The sequence below is a fragment of the Tursiops truncatus genome, chromosome 4 (assembly GCF_011762595.2).
Source record: "Tursiops truncatus isolate mTurTru1 chromosome 4, mTurTru1.mat.Y, whole genome shotgun sequence".
Lineage (NCBI taxonomy): Eukaryota > Metazoa > Chordata > Mammalia > Artiodactyla > Delphinidae > Tursiops > Tursiops truncatus.
Window position 1 is genome coordinate 75,271,418 of NC_047037.1, and position 17,765 is coordinate 75,289,182.

General features: G+C 40.4%; 1 protein-coding gene across 3 annotated transcripts in view; it reads left to right on the forward strand.

Annotated features, from left to right (window-relative positions):
• Positions 1 to 17,765, forward strand: part of HACD2 (3-hydroxyacyl-CoA dehydratase 2) — a 104,336-nt gene that overhangs the window by 59,229 nt on the left and 27,342 nt on the right. For all 3 annotated transcript variants that reach the window (XR_012331497.1, XR_002173851.2, XM_019922904.3), the window contains exon 4: positions 2,203 to 2,291. Coding sequence is in view for 1 of the 3 variants with exons in the window: in XM_019922904.3 (XP_019778463.1) it covers positions 2,203 to 2,291 (89 nt within the window). In the remaining 2 variants the exon portion in view is untranslated. The remainder of the gene's footprint in view (positions 1 to 2,202; positions 2,292 to 17,765) is intronic.

Below are 17,765 nucleotides of genomic sequence, written 5' to 3' on the forward strand. Positions count from 1 at the left end.
ATATGAATACCACCACAAACATTCATGTACAAGTTTTTCTGTGGGCATATGTTTTCATTTCTCTTGGGTATATATATTCCTAGGAGTGGAATTGCTGGGTCATAGGGTAATTCTGTATTTAACATTTTGAGGCAGACTGTTTTCTAGAGTGTCTGCACCATTTTCTAATCCAATCAGCAATGCATGAGTGTTCCAGCTTCTCCACATCTCCACTTGTTATCATCTGTCTTTTTAATGATAGTGGGCGTGAAGTGTATCTCATTATGATTTGAATTTGCATTTCCCTAATGATGCTGAGCACCTTTTCATGTGCTTATTGACCATTTGCATATTTTCTTTGGAAAAATGTCTATTCAAATTCTTTGACATTTTTAGATGGGGTAGTTTTTTTTATTGTTGAATTATGAGTTCTTTATATATTTTGTATATATTTCCTTATTATATACATTTGTAGATATTTTCTCCTACCTGGGGGTTTTCTTTTCACTTTCTTGATGGTGTCCTTTGAAGCACATAAGTTTTTAATTTTGATAAAGCCCGTTTTTTTTTCTTGTGCTTTTGGTGTAATATCTAATAAACCATTGCCTAATCCAAGGTCACAAATTTTACATCTATGTAAATAACTCTATTCCAAGAGTTTTATAATTTTACCTCTTACATTTAGGTCTTTGATCCATCTTGAGTAACTTTTTATATATGGTGTAAGAAAGTATCCCAGCTCCCTTCTTTGGCATGTAGATATCCAATTGTCCCAGCACCATTTGTTGAAAAATAAATATTTTTCCATTGACTTGTCTTGGCACCCTTGTTGAAAATCAAGTGACTGTAAATGTGAGGGTTTATTTCTGGACTCTCAGTTCTATTCCATTGATTTATATGTCCGTACATTTATATTTTTCTTTTATTCATTCTACAAAGGTTTATTGAGCGTCTTTATATGCCAAACATTGTGCTTGACATGTCCATTTTACTTGCTTTTGAGAACCAAATCCTACCTCTTCAAAGCCCAGATCTTCTTTAAAACTCATTCTAAGATATAATTTTCTTTCATAGCCAAACCTATAGAGCTTTATATGATTTGCACATGGTCTTTTGGCAAGTTGTAGTTTGTCCAACTATATAAATGTCTAGAAGTCTGAGTGTATTTTAGAGGGCTCAGAAGAATGAAAATTGATCAGGGATAGTCCACTGAATGTATTGAAGATGAGGTTAGTTTTAAAGCGGAAGAAGAATTTACAACCCGTGATGAGGGGTTCCTGGCAGGTGTGGAGCTGCCCACGTGCAACTTGACAGGTCCGGAAAGTTGTCAAGTCTAGTTGCTGGGAGCAGTAAGACCAGTGAGGAATGGTGGAGAGGCTACTGGACTGCATACCCATAATTCTGCTTCCAGATTTTATTTTTGTAGCAGTTCCTTTCCAGTGTAAAGTTAACAAAGATAGGAGAATGTTTTCAGATAATGACTTATTGCTGGGTTTAAGATGAATTAAAGGAGGGAAGAATTTTATATAATGGTGGTGGCTGGTCTCTAGATTGTGGTTGTAGGAACTGAAGGGAGAAGCCAAAGAAATGTAAACTTAGCAGAACTTGATGATTATCTGAAATAACTAAACATGATTCCAGTGTTATAACTTGAGAACATTGTGAAGATAATTGTACCAATGCTTACTGTTAAGAACAAGGTAAGAAGAAATGGTATATAAACTTTGATTTTGTCCACTTGTTGGCAGAATCTTCAAGTGGGTTATAAAAGATGCCAATTTAACCATTAGATAGTATATCATATCAAGTCTGATATCCAGGAGCTTCCAATATTCCAGTGACACAAATACCATTGATTTTCCTTCCATAGTTGCCTGTTCATTTTTGAAATGCGTATTGTAAAAGGAACTTTCAATGTCTAATTTTAAAGGTTAAGCAGTGGTTTTATTTTCTCTACCTGTATAAGTGGTTTTGAAAGGCCTACGAAAGGTACCTAGATTCTGTGGTTTGCTATTGCCATTAACAATCTTATTGTTTTGGGGGAGGAAAAAAGTTTTAATATTGACTACATAGAAAAACATAGTCTATATAGCAACGTAGATAAGTTTCAGTTGCTCATGATAGTTTTGGCTTTAAACATTAAAATTTTGATGTTTTAGAAAATCTATTACATTTTGAAACTAGTACAATACATTTATTTACCCATCCTAAAATTTCTTTCAGGAATTGTTCCATCTTCTGTTGTCCTGACTTCTTTCCAGGTGATGTCAAGAGTTTTTTTAATATGGGCAGTAACACATAGCGTCAAAGAGGTAAGTGTTTAAATTGACAAAAATAAAATAGCTATCAGCTTTAACAAATGTTAGTCAACTTTTCTTTCTCACATGTGTGTTATGGCTAAAGATGGAACTCCAGGTCATATCAGTATAGCCCAGATAAAAATCCCTTGTACTGTAGGAATTGGGTTACTAGTGGGAAACATACCCCAAATATGCAGTGTTGTGAAGAGAAGACTTATTACACAAAGTCCTGAAATCTCAGTTCCCTTGGAGATTGGGCTGGTATGGATGTGGTCTGCACCTCAGTTATATTTTTCTGCTTTCTTGTTTGGATCAAGCACCATAAACTCTGGACATCTTCATCCTTGTAGTGGGACCGTTGTGGAAGTGAGAGACATGAATGCGTTCCCAGAACAGTCCAATCTTTGTAGGACCAGGAGAAACAAACTTGTTTCCACCCAGCCCACCAGGGTTAATGGAATTCCCAAGTGTGCTGAGTCTAGTGGTTCTGGGAGGTCTGGGGTGGTGGATACCTGGGCAGGCCCAGGGATCTGTGGATATGCTCTACTGGGGGTCTGGGGTGGCGGATACCCTCTGCTGGGGGTCTGGGGTGGTGGATACCCTCCGCTGGGGGTCTGGGGTGGTGGATACCCTCTGCTGGGGGTCTGGGGCGGTGGATACCCTCTGCTGGGGATCTGGGGTGGTGGATACCCTCTGCTGGGGGTCTGGGGCGGTGGATACCCTCTGCTGGGGATCTGGGGTGGTGGATACCCTCTGCTGGGGATATGGGGTGGTGGATACCCTCTGCTGGGGATATGGGGTGGTGGATACCCTCTGCTGGGGGTCTGGGGTGGTGGATACCCTCTGCTGGGGGTCTGGGGTGGTGGATACCCTCTGCTGGGGATATGGGGTGGTGGATACCCTCTGCTGGGGGTCTGGGGTGGTGGATACCCTCTGCTGGGGGTCTGGGGTGGTGGATACCCAGGCAGGCCCAGGGATGCTTCTTGTAAGAACTGGAGGGATTTACCATGGGTGTAAATCCACAACTAAGCTTTCATTTTCTGGTATCAGGGAAGAGAATTGTTTTCTAGTATGTTTTTGGCTTTTTAAAAGTCAGTTATTACTTGCTAATGTCATCGTGAGGAAGAGTACCTGTAGCCACCAGGAAGATTCAGTTTTCAGTTTTCCAGTCCCAGTAACTTATCACCAGCATTATTGGCTTCTTTAGCCTCATGAAATGTGCTAATCCGTTAGCATTATTCTGGTTTTTTCTTTGTCTTCTATTACTCTGAAATCCCTGTCAAAACATTTTGTTTTTCAGAATTTACTTAGACAGTTCCATTTGTATTTTAATTAATGATTTTTTTAACTTGTTACTGGTGTATGATATACATACAGAAAAATGCACATAGCTAATGAGTTTTTAAGCAAAATTGACTAAGCTAAGTTATTGTTTCTGTTATAGATTCACAGACTTTTTCTTTTAAGCTCTTTCACTCCTTGAAGATGTCTGTCTACACTTTCTGTGTAGGAAGAATGTAAAACAATCTCATACTTCTACATGATCACTTTTTAGAGTAATCACATTTCTTAAAACAAAAAAAAAAGTCAAAAACAGGCAAGTAAATCCTAATGTAGCATATTGCCCCTTGACCTCATTCTTGTTTCTGGAGTCAGGAAAAGTTATTGTTTTCATTGGTTTCAAAGTTCTTTCTATAAATCATTTTTAACCTGTATTTCTTCCTCCTTTACTTTTGTGTATACACTCTGTCCTTTCCATTTTAACCAGCAACCCGAATTTTTAATTTCCCAATAGTCTTAAGTGACTTAAACTTTCTTCCTAATAGTAACTCATTTATATTCTTAAACAGGTAATTATGTACTTTCGATAATTAAATGAAGATAGAGTGTTTTCAACTCTGGAGTGTTTAATCAGTTTGCCAGTAGAGTCAGACCCTAGGTGTCCAGGAGCTAATGCTCCAGGTGATGGGTTGTTCATGACCTCTGCTTCTCCTCTCCTCTGCTTCAGTAACCACTCTTCGGGCTTCCCTGGTGACGCAGTGGTTGGGAGTCCGCCTGCCGATGCAGGGGACGCGGGTTCGTGCCCCAGTCCGGGAAGATCCCTTATGCCGCGGAGCGGCTGGGCCCGTGAGCCATGGCCACTGAGCCTGCGCGTCCGGAGTCTGTGATCCGCAATGGGAGAGGCCACAACAGTGAGAGGCCTGCATACCAAAAAAAAAAAAAAAAAAAAACCACTCCTCTGCTTATTAGCACTTCTGACAAACAGGGTGGTAGACAGACAGGTAAATCAAAAATGATTACAGTTCAAGTTAAGCAGTTGTTACCATATTGCTGTTACCGACATTTGCCAGGATTTCCTGGGCAGAGCAGGAAGACAGCTTGGATTAGAAAGCTATTAAATGTCTCTGTGGATTACAACTGTGTTGACCTGGCCATTGCCCTCAGTAACCTCCTGCCTGACAGATGCACAGACTTGACATTTAACAGATGGTTTCACAGGTAGTGTCATATTTGAGCCTTACAGTAATTTAAGTTATATGCTTGTTAGATTTGCATATTCATAATTGTTTCTCTGCAACCAGACTTACCCAATTTCTACTATTGTTAACATATCATTTTCTTAGGACTGTAGTAAATTTTATTGTCTTTCTGTCACCTCTTGGGTCCTCTTCTTTTCACATATACCCTATTGATTAATTGACTTATTCCTTTCTCACGTAAATAGTATTTGCTGTTCCAAGATCACACTTCTTTTCTCCTCATTCCCCTTTTCTTTGAAAAGAACCCATTCATCATTTTGTTTATGGCAGTAGATTCCCTCCTGGCCCACCCCAAGTTGCTAATAGGTAATAGCTGTTAGTGGCGTTTCAGAGGCCAGTCTGCTGTCTGTGACCTGTTCCTCACCCCCTTCTCTTGGCCAAAGGCTATTTTTCCTGCGTAGAGTTTCGTGTTAGCTATAATTCAGTTTGTTCTATACAACATTACATATGGCTTCCCTGTTAAACTTCCATTCTTCTGTTTTACCGAAACATCTTTAAAATATCTGTATTTTCTTTATATCCAGCTTTGTTTATTTTAATGGTGGGAATCACATAACCAGTGCATAGGGAAATTGACCTCAGAAATAACTGCTTCATAAAATATATATCACTTTCTCATAGTAATGTTCAAATTCTTTTCACAGTACTCTACTTTCATTCTCAGTTTGTTTTTACATCATATTTCCCTCTAAAGTGGACACAGGTTCTTCATTTTCATAGCATTACGTTTGGATTTGGACTGTTGTTCCACCCTCTCTGGCCTGCTTATATTTTCTATGCTCATTCCCCTGTTTTCTGTAATTGTACATGATGTACTAAGGTATAGCCTGTATACCTTTTAAGACTAGATACTACTTTTTTCATATTTGAGGTATATTTTCTTTTAAGACGCCCGTTAGGACATGCATCCTTACTTGTCATTATAATTCTTTACTGCATGGAATGCTAGTCACGTAGATGTCACCAGGTATATCATAGAACTAAAAGGTGATCAGATGGTTTTCTTTAATGATGTATAAGGACCCACCATCACTAGCAGGACACCTTGATGAGCAGGATATTAAAGAAAAAATGTCTCTATGCTCAAAAGCTTTTTCTTGACCTAACAGAGCAAATAACCTTCCCACTTCTTTCCTTTTAAATGGACTTTTTATATAAGCAAAATAAAATTTCTGATAAAACAGACAAGCTCAGGGTGGGACATAGGGTTTGAGGGATACAGGAGGGAATCAGAAATTCTAGCTAACCTGTTTCCTTTCCAGTTTTCCCACCTGACCTCCAGAACTGAACTGGCTTCTTTCCCATTCCTTAGCCAGGCTGCCCACTGCTACTGCCACATCAGGCCTCTAGGGGCATTTGTTCCCCTCACCCTCTGTTTGGGTCTGTGTCTTTGTCTCCTCATTGAACTGAAAAAAGATTGACATTTTTCAGAGTGAATTGCAGTGGGAGATGCCACCTTCTGTCCCTCACTATGACCCCCCTTCAGAAACAGACAAGTCCACAGGGCACATATTCTTCCTTGTCCAAAAGTAGCTAAGCCAAGCCCCAGATTCCTGGACACACAGGTAGGCCACTGTCCCTTTTCCTGGCCCAGGCCTCTTTGGAGAAGCCCACACACATCCTCTCCGGAGTTCTTAGTGTAAGATCGCCATGTTCTTGGAGCAGAAGTGCCAGGGCATGGGCAGCGGTTGAGTAAGAAGTTGCTGGGCTCTCGCTGACTTTAGCCTAAGTGCAACAAACACCTTCGACACCTTACCAGCGGTAATTTGTGTAAAATAGACTATACTCTGGAGTGCTGAGCCTTCTCTCCTTTCTTCCTCACCCTTTGCCACCATTGGAGAAAAGGATGTTTGCCCACATTCCTTTGGAATGCTCCGTAAATTCTCCTGATTTCACCAGTCAGCTGTTTCCCACTTCTTTCTGGCATGCCACTGGGCTCTGTAACACTTAATCTGCCGTCTCTGCTAACTTCTCAGCAAGATGCCTACAAAAAGCTTGCCATCAGTGTTTAAGAAAGTTAGTAACCTCCAGTTATGATAAAGATATCATTATGCTGTTTGTTGTTGTTTGAGGCATTACAGTTTACAGAGGGCTTTATTAAAATATGTTATAATTATCCACTCTTGACAACTGTCTCTTGAGGTAGGTTGTAGTTCCATTTAAAGTTTGGAAGCTAGAGAGGCAAATGACTGTCTGTCAAATGGCAGAGTTGAAAAGCAGACTTCTGAATTCACAGTCTTCCCACTGCATCAGAACTTGCTCTCACCGGTTAGAAATGTGATGTAAACACATCCTTATTTTTGTGTGCTAACCATACTTTCTTCATCCCGTGTGGAGTTGAAAACCCCCATCTCAGACCCAGAAGCACTCTTCCTCTTCAGCGGTTCTGTCACACCACATGCATATGATTCTCCACTCAGGTCGTTTACATGTGAAATGTACAAAGTCAATTGTAGGCCCTGGGGGCTCTTCTGCAGCGCTTCGCCCATGTGCTTCTCTGGTTTTTTAGTGCTCATTTTAGGACACTCTGATTAAATCTCTCCAATTAATTGGCCTTTCTCCATGAAAATTCCAAGACTATTTTTCACACTGGGGTTTATGGACTATTTGGAACAGAATTACCAGAAAGCTTCTTAAAAATGCACTTTCCAGGTCCCGCCCCACATTTGATAAAGAATTTTGGGGAGTGGAGACAGAGAATCATCACTGTTATTAAGCTCCTTGGATAATTTGATGAATTCTAAGGTTTGAGAAATGCTCTAAGAAACTGTAGTGTTGTGCTGTAATTTTATTTGCCCTTCTTTTTTCTTGATTTTACTTCCCACTTCTGCTTAGTTTCCTCGAGACCTAACCAAATTTCACCATCTCTGTCCCAAATCTGAGAGCCATAGTCTCATTCTTAGAGAATGAAAGCCTGGAGTTCCCTTACCCAGCTAAGTGGAGGGACTGTGGAGTTTCTGGTGCCTTCTCCAAAATCTAGTGTCTGTGGAGCTGAGGCTCACTTGCATGTAAGAGGAAGCTTGAGGGGCCCACCTTGAAGTCAGAGGCAGATTTGAAACCATGGCATTAAAGAAGCTAAAGCATCATTTGTTTGGGGGGCGAGTTGGAGGGAAGGGCTCCATCCTGGTCAGGTGCTTCTTGTTGCCTGGCCAGCGCCACCAAGTAGATCATTCATTATTCCAGGTAGATTGTTATCGTTTCCACCCAAGGAAATACTGCACAAACATCTCTCTTCTTTGGTTTTCTCAAGAAATGTCATCTTCCTTGGACACTTTTGTTATTTTCTAGGTAAGTCCAATTCAGTATTCTAGAACATGGAGGCTTAACAGCCATCATTTTCATGAGGAGTGGGTGAGTGTGCACTTCGACACTTACCCTGTGGCTTAGGACAGAGCACTTCAACTTTCTGAGCCTTGTTTTTCTCATCTGTGACATGGTAATACTGGTATCTGTCCTGCTCATTTCACAGAGTTTTTGTGGAGATTAACTGAGGGGAATACGTGAAAACAAGGCAGCAGTGTTTAGAAATCAAGGTCTCTAGCATGCAGTTTTTTGCTGAGCAGCTTCTGAAACCCCTTATAAAGCAGTTTCACTTCAGAAGGATTGCTACTTCCTTCATAGATGCCACACAGTTTTTTTTTTCTTCCTCTTTTCCTCTCCTTTTTCACTCTTGTGGAAACTAAAGGACTAAGTACAGTGGTGTCCCCGATACTCCACGACTGTTTTCCTGGAGGATACGCCATGATCCTTTTCCTGTTGTGCTGCATTATAGGTTTTCCTTCTCTGCTGGGTCCTCCAGCTGGGCTCGCGGTGCACTCATGCTCTTGCTGCCTCTTGAGGTTGCTTCTCTTGTTAGCATGTTTCCTGTGGCTGCACGTGCTCCTTGTCCCTAACGGCCATCCATGAACATGGGCTTTCGGTTAGGCAGGAAGGGCACCTTCTTATCCATATCATTCAGATGAGGAGCTGAGAGGCTGCATCTGGGGCACGTTGTTCCCTCCTTGGGTACTGTGCTTGGACCAGAAGCCACGCCACTGTCTTCTAGCCCAGGCCATTTCCACAGTGACGTTCCATCTCAGTTAGCAAAGGACATTGGGAGACATTCAGTATCTTTTGGCCCCTTGAGTGCTAAATGTCTAAAGTTCTCCACCCTACTCCATCTGTTCCCTTACTTTCTATTTTAAATATTTCTGTAGGTGGATTTGCATCACCTTCACTTTTAAAATTAGCACCTCTCCTAAAGGTGGGAAGCCTCATTATTTGATTGCTAATCAGACACTGTCAGACTTTAGACAACTCCAAGACAGTTGTAGCAGTACTTTAATGCCACTTCCGCATCTGTTAATAATGGACACTTAAAGATAGTGTTACTTTTCCCAAGGCTGGATGGTTCACTTTGACATTGAATAGCATAGGTGATTTTGGCAAAATCAGGTTGTCTGTTTTTCCCTCAGTGTTTTTCTGTCCCTTTCCAACATTTTCTTGAACGATGTGTAAAAATTTTATTTCAAAATATTGCAAAATATTTAGATCCTTTTGGGTTCAGTGTAGGCTCACTTCTGATGTTCCATGTTGCATCTTTCTCCCATTGTCTTAGTTCTTTTGTAGTCCTTGGAAAACTTCAGTGGCATTCCTTTGTTCAAAATGTATTATACTCTGTTCTTTGATAATTAAGTCAGTTGTGTTTAAAATAAAATAAAACATCTTAAACCATACAAATGAGTGTTACCACTACATCCTACAAGAACATAGCCTCCCTTTGTCAGTTAATAGTTGAATAGTTTCCAGGCCCAGCAAAATCAGGAAATCAGTTTCATTTGTGTTTAATGTTAATCTTTTTCTCCTCTCGGCTCTCCTCCACTGCACCCTCCTCCATCGGTGACCCTGCCCCACAAACACCCTCACACTTGAAGTTTCTCGGGACCTTTTCTTTTGCTTTCTTACCCCAAGGGCTAAATCTGACATCATCCATTCCCATTCCTCAATTCTGGCACGAGAGGGAGCAGTTAAACCAGACAAACTCCCTGGAAGATTGCACGGTTATCTTCATTTGGGGGAATGTCATTCAGGGCAGGAAGGCCCAGGGCCTGACCTGTCAGCTCCAAAGGAAAGTGCCCCACTCTATGAGGTTCCTCTGGGACTCAAAGCCAGACCTGCCCCAGCCTGCCCAGTCCAGACTGCCCTGCAGATGGCCAGGCCTTTCAGGCCTGAGCACTGTTGGTTTCTTCCTTTCCCTCTGCCCCAGAACTTCCAGATCTTGGGTTTCCCAGTGCATTTACAGTTCAGTTAGTCTTTTAAAATATTATGCTAAAACGCTTCTCCCCCATTTAATTGACGTTCTGGATGTATCAGTGGTGTCTCCTATTTTCCTCCTAATTTTTTTTCCTTCTATTTCTGATAATGGAATTTCTGACACAGAAGCTCATTGTTGGAATGAATCCTCTTCAAGCATAAGACATTTTCATACTATTGGGTAGTATCTTAATATATGTAATTGCTGCTACTTAGAAATAGTAGGAAGCCTGTTTAGAGCCAAATCTGGATACTTGGAGTCCTGAGATTAACAAAGATGTCTGACTTTTGGCACTAGGAAACTGTCATGGAATAGGAATGAGAATGATGAAAGAAAAAAAAGGTTACCTTGCGTGTAAAATAGTAGTTTCCCAAAGAAGCACCTGAGATGAGATTTACAGGCTGGGAGCCTAAGTGGTTTCAGCTTTGGTTATATGTCATCAGCTTGAGTTGAAGAATAAATAATGCAGGGAAGTAAGCCTGTGTCATAGAAGTGTGCTGTCAAGTTGTACAGTCAGTGGAGAGTTACCAATAAGTGAATTTGACACTCAAACCAGTTTTCACCCATGGTTTGAAAGTGAAGTGAATTCAGGTGTTTATTTCAAGCCAAAAAGGGTAACTGTATAGTCCTGTATAGTGATAGAAACATGTTGGTTACCAGCATTTTTCTTTTGGATATTTCCTCTATCCCAGGACTGTACAAAGGAACTTTTGGTAATGGCAGAAATGTTCTGTGTCTGTGCTGTTCGATATAGTAGCTACTAGTTGTATGTGAACACATATTGAACCCTTGAAATGAAGTTAGAGTGAATGAGGAACTGAATTTTAATGTAATTTAATTTTAAATAGCCACATGTGCCTGGAGTTTACTGTAGTTGTTCAGTGTAATATTATTTACCATTCTCTTTATTTCAGTCAGTTAGGTTCCATATATTTTATCTCATATGTGCATGACTGTGTGATTAAAAAAAAAAAAAAAAAGCAGGGCTTCCCTGGTGGCGCAGTGGTTGAGAGTCCACCTGCCAATGCAGAGGACACGGGTTCGTGCCCCGGTCTGGGAAGATCCCACATGCCGCGGAGCGGCTGGGCCCGTGAGCCATGGCCACTGACCCTGCGCGTCCGGAGCCTGTGCTCCGCAACAGGAGAGGCCACATCAGTGAGAGGCCCGCGTACTGCAAAAAAAAAAAAAAAAAAGTAGCCAAAGGAAATTTATATGGTATACTTGGTATGCTGTATTCTTTAAATCTGGGGATTTTTTGTTTAGTACTCTAGATTAAATTGTCATAAAAATCCTGATTGCAGGTGTGGGAAACAGTGTGGATGGTATTCTCATCTTTTGCAGAGGTAGCAGTTGATTAACTGGTGAGGCAAGAGGCCATATAGACCCTACCTTTGAGAGACCTGCAGTTTGGCCTTTGCAGTGGATTCACCATGATAACATGTCCCACATATGCCTTTGTTGAAAACCATTTCACAGGCCTTTTCTCTCCCATTTGAGTTCAAAGATACCATAGAAATATAGTCAACATTATTATCCCAGTGAGCTCAGAGATTCTCATTTCACACTAAAAGTGAGCTGGTGGCATACATCGTGAGCATTGCTAAAACATGTCAGCAAAGTCAAGGAAAGTTAAAAATTATTAGCTATAAACTGCTTTTAAACAGCTGTGCTCCACGGTACAATGAGTGGCATTTTTAAAGCATTGATAAATATTCATTGGAAAACTTTTTTAATATGTAGGAGGAGGAACTGTCTCTTAAATTATCTGCTCCTTTGCCAAATCGGTCCTTTATATGCTGTAGCTTTTTTCAGTATAACTGTATTTTCAGCATAAATATGGAGAATCAGATAACTTAATTAAAAATATATAAATGGACAAGAATACCAGTACGTTCAGTCTCCTGATAGTTGACCTGCACAGTGAATGCAGCAGGTAACTGGTCTCAGTGGGAATCTTGAAGATGACAGGGGAACCTGAAGAAATCATCCCTGTCCCCCTGCTCCTGTGAAATATATATGAAGTGTATTTCTATTGCATCTGGGAAGAGGGTTCAATAACCTTTTTTACCTACCCATATCAAGAAGCCCTATATAGTCAAGAAGCTCTCATTTAAAAGCTGTGATGCATCGTGGATAAAATAAAGCATATTACTAAGTCATCTGCATTTTCCAGAGAGAGGACCCTTTTCCAGTCTGAAGTGACCCTGGTGCGCTTTGGGAGCTTGTAAGACGTGACTTGATACACGTGTGGTTGTGTGTGGAAGCATGCTGAGGGTGTGCTTGCATTTGGAAGGGAGGGAGGAGACTAATTATTAGGCTTGATGCATTAAAGACTTTTAACTTGACTTTTCTCTAAATTGCTGCCATAATCGTTTGTATTGCATCTTCTCCCCTTTACTATATTTTTCTCTGGCAAAAAAATTACCAGGATAACCAAAAGCTCGATAATCATGCATCTCTTTTGCCTTCTGCATTGGTGCTGTCTTTTTAGGTCAAGTTTAGGGAATCTTTTATTGAGGTTACTGCTTCAAAGAAGTGTATGTTGAGAGCTTCAAGTGTAAAAACTAATCAAATTAACCAAGTTTTTATATACTACTTAATAGTTTTTAAAACTTTGGAGTTTTTCAAATAGTCATGTTACATTTGTGTAGCAGTTTGCCATCTGTAGCAGAGCTTATCAGTTGGCACCAGATGTCTGTCCCACAGGTGGGTGTTAAAGGAAAGTTCAAGGAGAATATGATGACTAGAGGGTATACATCATCTCAGAAGAAAGGCCGTGCTCACCTCAGCTAGTGATTGGCAAATCGATCGAGTGTTATGCAGTCGCTCTTTTAAGAAAAAGCAGAAATACAGATTTTTTTTTTTAATGTGAAATCTCTAACTTAAAAAACTGGCTCAACTATTTTTTAAAGCACTGTACAAACTCAGAATATATGTGGACCAGGATCATGGGACATTGTTTTAATATTTATGCTCCAGGGGATGGTATTCATAGCCTTTGAGGGTTTTTTTCTTTGTTTGTTTGTTTTCATTGGGGCCTTTGTTTTTATTTTCTGTCTTACTGACATTTTTGCAATTCTTAAGCCATCATAGAACAAAAGAACCTTGACATTTCACAGTGTATATTGCCAATTTCGTGTTCTTTTGACCATGTCAGTTACATTTCTGACAATGATCAATCCTGTCCCCTCTAGAGTGTTGGGTAGGCACTCTAGGATGATACATTTAGAGGTCTGGGGCGGACAGTGGGGTGAGTATGCCCCAGCTCTCCCTATGCGGCCACAGTAACCTACTGCTGGGAATACTGTTCTCGGGCTGTCTTGCTGTAGTTAAAGGACTGTTGCTTCGTAGAATACTCAGACTGTATTGGGTATATATGATCAAGGTGGGACTAATTATGACCCCATTCTGATGCAGTCCTCGTGTTTGAGTTTGGTTGAAGGAAATAGTTGCATGAAAACTTTTCAGTTAATAATGTGCTCTTTGGAGGTGAGAAAATCAAACAGAACTCAGGAAGATCATTGGGAAAGGCTAGCAGCTGGTGAGATCCTTAGACCTCCCAGAGTTGGTACAGGCTAATGCCTTTAACACTTACCAACAGGAAGCAAAACAACAACAAACAAAATATCATCTTGGTAATTAATTAAGCCTAAGAGGCAGCCACCAACCTGTACTGGGTCCCAGCAGTGGCTAGCATAGATAGTAGAAACTTAATACAGATTTGTTGAATTGAATTTTTCTTTCATGGAATAATAGTAATAACTGCTGTATATTAAATGGCTAGCATTTCACTAAGCATTTGATAGGTTTTTCTGACCTCACGTCAACCATGCAAAGGCAAATATTGCCTCAGTTTCCATGTGAGGAAGCTGAGGCTGGGAGAGATAAGGATATGCAGCCTGGAAGCCTGGAGGTCTGTTTAATTCAAGAGTTGCAATGACTGGAGAAGAGGCTAGTGGTAGGAACCTGCCACTCTTCCTTCATGTTTCCCAGGAAATGGGCTGAGCAGATAGTAGCATTAAAGTTGGACTAATGGGAACATATTAGCATTCAGACCTGCATGTCTGTCATAAATATAGAATTGATCATGCATTGCTTGTTTACCGCATGCTTATACATTTTTCTCATTGCATGTTCAGAAAAGTTAATTTCATGACCAAGACTTGTTTTCGTAGGCCAAAACGTTTAACTAGGCCATCATCCATGTCAAAAATTAGTCCTTAGTTATTGTGTTGTAATGAAAATAATTTTTTAACCAGTTCCCTTTGTCATTATAGGTTAAGAAAAATCTATGTAGATGCACATATTTTTCTCCTTTAAAGGGGAAGAATATTAATATATAACTTGCATTTTCCATAGAAAAGGAATATTATTTTCTGGTTTGTTTACCGTGTACCCTATCATGGATTTTTAATAAAGACTAAATCATGAAGGACAATTTACACATGAAATTACCATGTGAAAAGACGCTAATCCAGACATCTTTTTTTTTTTAAACCACCACATGTCAATATTTATTACATTTCAACTTCTTGTCAAGGATGACATTCCTTTTAAGCAGATAACTAAGTGAGTTACATTTTTATTCAAAAAAGCTTCAGAAAGTTATGGAAAGGACCAGGATTGTCGTCAGAATTGTCCAGTGCCCCAGCCCAAACCTTCTGCTGACGTCACCATCCAGGCAGCAGCCCTGTGGCCTCACCCTCCCTGGGGAGCTGCCCTCCTCACCCAAGGCTGTTTCAACCAAGGCAGAGAACATGCAGGCCAGGCTGCAGATGGGTCAGACTACTGATTCAGTACCTTCTCTGCTCCGGTGTTGTGCTAAGCACTAGGAAGCATGGGAAGGAGAAATCACAGGTGCTGCCCTTACAGGGCTTGCTCAGGAGCAGAACTGAGCAGTACGGTAGAGTGGGATAACTGACAAGGCGGGAAAGACAGGGTGCTGGCACCATGTCACGCTTCCGCTGCCCAGCTGTTTTAGCTCCTGAGGAGCTGTTCAACAGGCCCTGTTGTTCCTCCTCATGGGGTGGTCTTGGGGATGCAATATGTTAATACATATAAAGCATTTAGAACAGCGCCTGGCACTTAGTAAGTGCTCAATAAATGTTAGGTACATATTAGCTATAATGTAACCTAATCTTTTCCCAAAATTATAGTGACAAATTTCTACACAACTGTGTTGAATTCTATGTCCTGAAGCAGAGATATAATTGACTTTTAGAAGAGAGATATAATTGACTTCCCATAGGAATGAATTCTTTTATACTTATTAAAATGGTTTCACAGTTAGCTGGTGAAAATTTAGACATAATTACTTTTACCATACTTAAGGAATAATTAGCCCTACTAAATGGGAGTTATCATTATCTTAATCATCATTATTATCCTAATCTAAAGCATTTATTGAAAGTCTGATTTTGCTTCTTAAGTAAGCTAACCCCTTTTCAAAGCGAGTTTTCGGACCTGCCCTTGGGGTACTTACAGTGTAAGACAACAGTGATGTCGATACAGATTTAGGATCAGCATTAAACCTGTTGTTCCTTCTCAAGTGTGCTCTTATTGGTAGTCTTCGTCATAAATGTTCTTGTATCTTCTTTTATGGTTATGGAGCCCGCCTCTTCCAGCAGATTTAGCGGCTTCATATCAAAAGCAATTTATAGAAACCAGATGATATTGTTTGCTTCTAATTATGTCCCCAAAGTGGTTGCTTAGCTGTCAGGTGATATTTTAAAATAATTTCTTTAGAAGTAATTTCAAATTTACCGAAAATTTGAACTAGAACAGTACAGAGAACTCTCATGTTTCCTTCATTCAGATTCCCCGACTACTGACATTTTACTACATTTGTTCCTGTTCCTGTCACCTGTTCCTCTATATTTATCTACCCCTTATCATTCGTTTTTTTCTGAACCTTGAGAGCAAGCTGTACATGACGTCCTGTCACCCAAGTACATGTTTCATACACTCTCCTACATCACCTGCATAACAACCCTCCAGTCTGGAAGCCAAAACTGATACAATACTATGGTCCCATCCGCAGGCCTCATTCACATTTCACTAACTGTCTAAACTAAGTGTCTTTTTTTTCCCTTCCTGGATGGCACATATTTGCTAAGTATCTTCTATGCTCCAGGTATTGTGCTAAGCACCAGGATACACAGGGAAAGGAGAAACATGGGTGTTGCCATATGTACAGTGAGTTGTCAGATCTCTTTAGACCCCTCAGTCTAAGACTAAGAAGTCCTGATCTGTCTCTCATGTCCTTAACAGTTTTAAAGAGTATAGGCCTTAATTTCCCTAGGGTGACCCTCAGCCTAGATCCATCCAGTGTTCCCTCATAACCAGTTCAAGCCATGCATTCTTGGCAGAAATACCAGAGAAATGGTGCCATGCTCTTCTCAGGGTATCACATGAGGTGGCAGCACCATGACTATACCCATCCCACCCCTGGTGATGTTGACCTCAATCACCTGCTTCTGTTGGTGCCTGCCAGCTTTCTCCACCTTCAAGTCACCATTTTCCCTGTTTTATTGATCAGTATTTTTCGGGAATGATTCCTGGTCTCTATCAGCCAGCTCTGTGATGGCTACCAAATGGTGATTCTCTACTTATGTCATTTCTTTTCCATGTATTAGTTGGCATCCTACTGTAAGGAATAGCTTTCCCTTTCTCTCATTTATTCATTTATTTATTTTATTTATATCAGTTTGGACTTGTGAATTCCTGTATAATCCAGTGGATTGTAATCTGTTATTTACTTTGATGCTAAAATTGTCTGTGATTTGGTCAGTGGGAACCCTTTCTTCTTGTCCTTTTGACTTGTCTTCATCATTGTTTGAGCATTTCCTTACTTTCTGATAAAAAGATTTCCAGAATCATCTTGTACTTCCCCTGCCCCAGCCCTGGAATCAGCCATTATGCCAAGGAGCCTGGTTCCTTTTAGTGGAGGATGGTATATTTAGGAACCAAGATCTGGTAGTTGAGGTGCTCCTCGCTACTGGGATGTTATTGCTTCTTGGTCCTTTCAGTAGAGAAAGCTACTATATACATATATGTATCAATACATCTATATGCGTATATACTCATACACATGTATATCTAAAAGTATTTACATCGCTGTATGTGTATATGTATATACACACACACGCACACGCACACGCACACGCACACATAAAATCATGAGCTCATACTGATTCCTCCAATTACAATTCAACATCTTGGTGTTCTTTCTAGCGTCTCCCTTCCATGTTTGTAAATATCTATTCCAACGGTGAGAAGTCCATTTTTTAATATATTGATTTATTTGCTCATTTACAACATGTCACTGATTTTCCAACCATACTAGCCATCTCTTACACCTGCCATCTCTGTGCCTCTCCCTCACCTCCCCATCCTCAATTGCAAGAGAGATGTTCTCCCCACAGCAACAGGGGAGTGTGTGTGTATGTCTAAAGCCCAAGAAGACAAGTCAGAACTGTTCAGAGTTTTGGGACAAGACCTGGATTCAACTTCTGTAAACCTCACTTTCCTCATCTGTAAAATGGGGGTTCGAAGAGGTAATATATGTTAGAAAGTGCTTGGCAGGTAGTATGAGTTCAGTAACTATTAGGTATAATTATTTTTACTGCTATTGTGATCATAATTATTAAAAAG